The 6,534-nt window shown below is 30.3% G+C and overlaps 2 protein-coding genes across 3 annotated transcripts; both read right to left on the minus strand.

Moving 5' to 3' along the window:
* Positions 1-555: 555 nt before the first annotated feature.
* On the minus strand, positions 556-3,118 carry LOC101490019 (uncharacterized GPI-anchored protein At4g28100-like). The gene is made up of 2 exons (XM_004512680.4): positions 1,687-3,118; positions 556-1,111 (listed from the first exon to the last, which is right to left on the minus strand). The coding sequence occupies exons 1-2, from the start codon at positions 2,332-2,334 to the stop codon at positions 773-775; spliced, it is 987 nt and encodes a 328-aa protein (XP_004512737.1). The 5' UTR covers positions 2,335-3,118; the 3' UTR covers positions 556-772.
* A 389-nt stretch (positions 3,119-3,507) lies between these two features.
* Positions 3,508-6,171, minus strand: LOC101489495 (uncharacterized). 2 transcript variants are annotated; one of them, XM_073364137.1, is made up of 2 exons: positions 6,003-6,171; positions 3,508-5,502 (listed from the first exon to the last, which is right to left on the minus strand). In XM_073364137.1, exon 2 carries the CDS (start codon positions 5,483-5,485, stop codon positions 4,394-4,396), a length of 1,092 nt encoding a protein of 363 aa, XP_073220238.1. In that variant the 5' UTR covers positions 5,486-5,502; positions 6,003-6,171; the 3' UTR covers positions 3,508-4,393. The 2 variants fall into 2 exon arrangements, with proteins under 2 accessions (XP_073220238.1, XP_027193030.1); XM_027337229.2 differs by having other exon boundaries at positions 3,508-5,712.
* Positions 6,172-6,534: the final 363 nt, after the last annotated feature.

The raw sequence follows: 6,534 nt of genomic DNA on the forward strand, positions 1-6,534 counted from the left end.
ATTTGCTGACTTATATTTGATTTATACTAAACTTGTGACAAGTCTTTATCCTTGGAATAATTCAACTAGCAACAAGTCTCTCTCACCTCACCACATTAAGTGTAGACAATAGGAAATATCATGATATGAAGTTAATGTTCATAAATCTCTTGTGAAACCTATAAATGTCTCATAAATATGCCAACCCTACAAGTCCCAAATGTCCCCACTTTAAAACAATCTCCCTATACTCTGAGTGCCGATACTTAGTTTAATTGAAATTTAAATGAATTATACTGCTTCCTCCATTTTAAAATATAAATAAAAATTGATTAAAGAAAATTGATGTATTTAATTCATAATTTAAATTAAATATGTAAATTTTTTTATTCAATTTTCTTTATATTTTAAGACGAAGTAGTATTTTAGAAACGAATCATTAATTTTGTGTTTGTGATTGCAATATAATGACTTTCAAACTCCAATAATCTAAAGCTCTTAATTGTAGTTATTATCACAACAAATGGTGACACAATGAAAATAATACTTTCCAAATTTATGCATACCATTCTCACATAAATTCAAAACTCATGATTTTCGACTAATAGAAAAGAATGTATTACAAAAATTGAATTAGAGACTATATTAGTAGCATTTCTCTTTTATATCAAATACCTTACAATAATCTTAATCTCAATAACAACAAAAACTTGCATTCCTAAGCACCAAAAAGAGGGACAAAAATCTAAAAAATATCATATTTGAGATCAATATATTTTTGTTCTAATTTGAGTTACGAGATTAGCACAATAACATGCATACATAGTACCAAACAAATTAATAATAACAAAGAAAGAGACATAGTTGGTTGAAGGTTGAGTGATGAAGAATGATAATAAATTTCAGATGAATCAACAGCTAGAGGCATTCCATCACTATTTAGAGTGCATGATTTTGGTTTAGAGCCATTGGTGCTCCACAATAAAGCGCGAAGAACGTCAGAAACCGTGTGAATATAAGCCGTCCGATTCTTCGATAGAAGCCATGTCAAACCCATTAATTCACAATCTTTGTTGTGAATCTTTGTGGTCCTATCTTCAATTTTGCTTGAATTTGAAGTCTTTTTGTTAAGCTGCTTAGAAGTATTTATATTTCAATTAGAATATGAAAAAAAATGGTTGCATATAATAATTTTGAGTGATAGCACAAAAGAAAGTTTGGTGAATCAAAGCTTTTTTATGTAACAGACATTTTGGTTGGTGTAACATTTACTCAAAGAGAAATCTTTAGAACTCAACTTCAAAACTAAAATACTATATAGGTCACTACCTAATCAAATATTTAATTGTGTGACAACATGCAATTATTTATATCTATTTTATTTGTTGAGGTAGAAACTTAGAATAATATCTTGAAATATAACAAACAATATTTGTGACACCCTGCATAAGACATTTTTTATATGATATGGGATATTCTACATAAAATTGCAAGGAATTTAGTAGCACATGATAAGTATATGTGGCAGAAAGAAGAGTAAGAGATTAAAATTAAATTTCTATGTCAAGAAATCTCATTTATGCAGTTTTAACATTGTAGTATTTCCCTAATTCCATGTCATAAAATAGAAAACAAAGAAAATAAAACTATACCAAAAACATTTATAAAAAAAAGAAATCTAAATTTTTACAAAGGAAAAAAACTCACCAAATAGAGATTATTCAAGCACTTAGAACACCCTTCAAGACCTGAAAATCCCTTGAAAGTTTTGCTACTAATCAAACAATTTTTTTCCAACATTCTCACACTTTCATCACCAACAAGTTCTCCACTTTTAGTAACAGAAAATGCATCAGAACAGCTAAAAGGGTGCAGCCTAATTCCACAATAACAGTAAACTAAATCACAACTCTCATTTGGCTTAATCATCTCAATTCCTCTCAATTTCAATGCCTTTTCCAAACCATTCACACATGTTTCTGAGTCATCCGGCACCAAAGGCAAGTCAGACGACGACGACCACGACAAACTATGTCCTAACTCTCCAAGGGCAATGGAAGAGTAAGAAGAGTACAACCATGCTGCAAGAACAGGACAACAATGACGACGATGGAATTCGTCTTTTGTTGAACTACATGCACTTTTTATGCCATCAAAGAGATCATTTGAGAGGGATAAAGGACACCCTTTAACAAAAGATTGATCTTGGAATGAAGGGATTGTTAATGTTGTTGGATGAGATGATTGTGTTGGGAGAATAGGCTTTAAGGTTGATGTTTTGTTAGGATCATGTTGGCAACTCATAAAGGAAGGGAAGAAGAGAATATAGAGGAAAAGGGTAATTGATAATGACATGGTGATGAAGTGAGTGAATAGAAGGAAAGTGGAGTGTTTCTTGTGATTTGAAAAGAAGAGTCTAAGATTATATATTGAGGAAATAGTGACGTGGTTTCTGATTTCATCTGTTTGATTTTAATTAACAGTCAAGATTGTTTAAAATTAGATTTTTGTAAAACTCTTTGATAATTTTTTTTCTTGTTTATTGTTGTCTTAACCGACTAGAGAAATTAGTATTTGAAGTTGCACACAAAGGATATTCAATTTATCAATTTTATTATTTGATAAATATTTATTGCCCGATTCAATCTAATGATCCAACTTAACACGAACTATCCGGACTCTACTTTGACCTTGTTCCAAAAGAAATGAAAGGTGAGATATTGACTCATTTTATAACTTTTAATTTTTGAAATGTTGCATATTTTTGTTTATTTTATAACAAACTCAACAAGTCAATTCATATATTATTACTCTTACAATAAATTCTATACTCTTTTAACATGGTTAGACATTAGAGTTATCACATGATTGAGAGTGTTTCTGTTGAATGAGAGCACGAGACTGAGTGCTCATGTCTTAATTGCTTCCACCAGCAACTGTTGCAATCTTTATTCGTCTTTTTTTGTTCTTCTCTATAATCTTTATTCTTCTCTTAGACGTCCATCATGATCATGGAAAATGGAGTAATGATAATTTAATTGTTTTTTCTAGATTAGTTTTGAATATTTGTGAGTAATTTTTCCAATTTTCAATAAAAACGAATCACATAAGAGCATTTGCATGTGAAGTAAACATTAGTTTGTGGATACACTTAAAAGTTTACCGAGGTGATAAATTTTTATTAGTTGTTAAATAGATTATTCACAATTTAGACTTCACCTAATATAATTATTTATATATTAAACATAAAATAAGTTAAAAAGAGACAATTTAATAAATTTAACTTATGTTCTACATGAAATCTAAAAAATTAATTGTATTTAATTAAGTACATTTCTTAATATCCATAAAAATAATTTTTTTATGCTTATAATAATGACAGAAGAAAGTACTTTTTAACATATTATTTATAAGGTTTAATGACCATCACTATCAATGTAAAAAACTTTACACCGACACAAATCCAAACAGCTGATTGAGTAGTTATTTAATAATATTAATGATGATAATTGTAATTATCTAGTGAGATAATAAAATCAAAAGTTCTTATTCAATGTCAAGGTAAAATTAGTTTACAGTGACATTACATCATCATTTTTCTCTTATCACAACAACATAAATTAATTATGAAACCTATGACAGAAACCAGGAGATGAAGTTTGAGCACACAATAAAGTATTAAAATATCGAACTAGAATAACAGAAGTACCAAAGTCAGAACAAGAACTTGGATTGTACTAAATATTTAGCTTAGCAAATAAATTATTTAGAAACCATTGTAGAATAAAACCACCAAATATCTTAAAATTAGCTGTGTTTGAGATATTGATAGAATGGAGAAGACAATAAATTGCATAAATTCATTGAAATATATGGTCATTCATACCTCTTGATAATCAGCTCTCTTACATTATCTATTGTCACTTTTCTACTTTCAATTTCAAACTCAAGTTGAAATGAGCTAAGTGGATGATTCATGGTATTTAGAGCAAGCTCTGCCAAAGGAATATCTTCCTTGTAGACCTGAAAAATCAATTTCATTGCAATGAATCAAAACGTACCCCTCTTTTTAGAGCCCTTCTATTTATATCTCAACTAGAGCCTTTCTTAGAGTAGTAACTCTCACTTAATATCTTCCTCTTTCTCCCAGTGTACACATTTAGACCAATGCCTCCCCCAACCACAATCTTGCATGTAAACTAAAGATATCTTCCAAGAGGCTTCATGTGCTGGTTGCTTCTGTCATTGGACCAAGAAACTAGCAATGTTCAACTTCTAATCAAAACAAACATAATAGTGACCATCTCCACTAATCCTCTTTTATAACTATGAAAAGAAAATAAAAATTAGATGATCATATTCAAAAATTCAAATAACAAATTTAAACTAGAAAGCATCTCATCTAGTTTTACTTTTACATTAGACCTCTAACAACCATTTCTTGAAGAAGTTTTACTGCCTTATCATTCTTGTTGTTTTCAAACAAACAACGAATGATAATGTCGTAAGTTACAGCGTCAGGAATGCAACCATTGTCTTCCATTTTTGATAGAAAGGATAATGCTTCATCAAGTAAGCCCTCTTTACAAAGCCCTTTAATCATAACAGTATACATCCTAACATCAAAATGATATCCCTTAATCAGAAGATCTTCATAAACCTTTTGTGCATCTTTAAGCCTTCCACTTTTGCATAGTCCATCAACAAGTATTGTGTATGTACACATATTTAGCTGAATTCCCTGGTCTTTGATTTTCGTCAATAATGCAATAGCCTTGTCAACATGATTGTTTTTGCACAAAGCATCTAATATGGAATTGTAAGTGATAATGTCAGCAGGTTGACCTCTATCATGCATCTCATCTAAAAGATCCCAAACTTCAGAGATTCTCCCTGATTTGCAAAGTCCGTCGATGAGGGAACTGTATGTTATAGTATTAGGCGCAATATTTTTGAAAGGTATTTCTTTAAAAAGATACATGGCTTCATCCACCATTTTATTCTTACATAATCCATTAATCATAATATTGTAGCTACGAACATCAGGAGTCACTCCCTTTCGGATCATGATGTGGAATACATATTTGGCCTTGTTTACTTCATCATGTAAGAAATAACCATCCATTAAAGAATTATAAGTAACAACATTGGGTTTCATATCTTCTTTTATCATCATAGCTAACACACTTTTAGCCTGTTTAACCTCTCCTTCCTTACAAAAACCATCGACCAATATACTAAAAGTATAAACATCTGGGTTGATGTTTTTCAACGTCATTTCATTTATCATACCAACTGCTTCTTTCAATCGACCCACAATGCAAAATCCATATATTAAAGTACTGTAAGTGACAACATTAGGATAAATTTTCTTGACAATCATTTCAAAATATAAATCACATGCATCAATTACGAGTTTATCCTTGCACAGACTATCAATGATTGTGTTGTACATTACGACATCTGGCTTAACCGATAACCCTTCAATCTTTCTGAGCAATTTCATGGCAGCTCTTGTTTCACCTATTTTACATAATCCGTTGATCAAGGTCCCATAACTAACTTGATTAAGGTGAAATCCCTTAGCAATAACATCATCATGAAAGTGCAATGCTTTCATAACATTACCATTAAGACAAAGACCTTTGATAAGTGTATTAATTGTTATGGTACCAGGCTGATAACCAAGTTTGAGAATTTTTCACAATACAGAAAATGCAAAATTGAGTTGACCTAGTTGACAGAAACAATTAATCAAAATGGTCAAAGTAAAAATGTTAGGTTGAATTCCCTTGAATTCCATTTGTTGGAAAAGGGAAATAGCAATAGGGTAATGATTAATCTTAACAAGGGAAGTTAAAATTTGGTTAAATTCAAAGATGGGTTTGGTAGGGTTTAAATGGATGATGCGATTAAATGATGAAATAGCATCGTCAAGATTGTGAGTGAATGAAGGATTAGGGTTAGAGTGTAATAATCGAATTGGAAGAAAGAAAATGAGAGTAGGAACAGAGTGTGCATACCTTAACCTTAAAATTGACATTCTTCTTTTTGTTGATTGCAACCAACTAAACTCGTTATGTTCGATTCAACGGAATGAAAAAGGTTACGATAGAAAATAAACTATTAAGAATTTTTTCTTTATTCTCAGTCAACCTTTATTCTTCTCTTACACTTCCTTCCCAATCATAGAAAATAATGGATGTTTTAATTATTTATGTATTGTATATGAAATATTAAGTTAAATTCATCTATAATAAAATCAGGTCTAAAGTAGATTCTTTATTTTAGGGAGCCAAAATTTATGTACAATCTTAATAGTTCAATTAGTCTTGCACATTGATATTTTAAAATCACCCATCAAATTGATATTTTTAATCAAATTTGTCTCTCTATTGATGATTGTAGAGAGTAAAACGACATTAAATTAATAATATTAGGAACTGATTTGAAATTGAGTAAATAATATGAAGGAAAAGTTTGATACGTTGGATTGTAGATAGGGATGGGAATATGTTATGCCGTCCGTCATGGACCTATGGCCTGACCTACTTA

This window comes from Cicer arietinum, chromosome 8 (genome assembly GCF_000331145.2).
Source record: "Cicer arietinum cultivar CDC Frontier isolate Library 1 chromosome 8, Cicar.CDCFrontier_v2.0, whole genome shotgun sequence".
NCBI classification, from domain to species: domain Eukaryota; kingdom Viridiplantae; phylum Streptophyta; class Magnoliopsida; order Fabales; family Fabaceae; genus Cicer; species Cicer arietinum.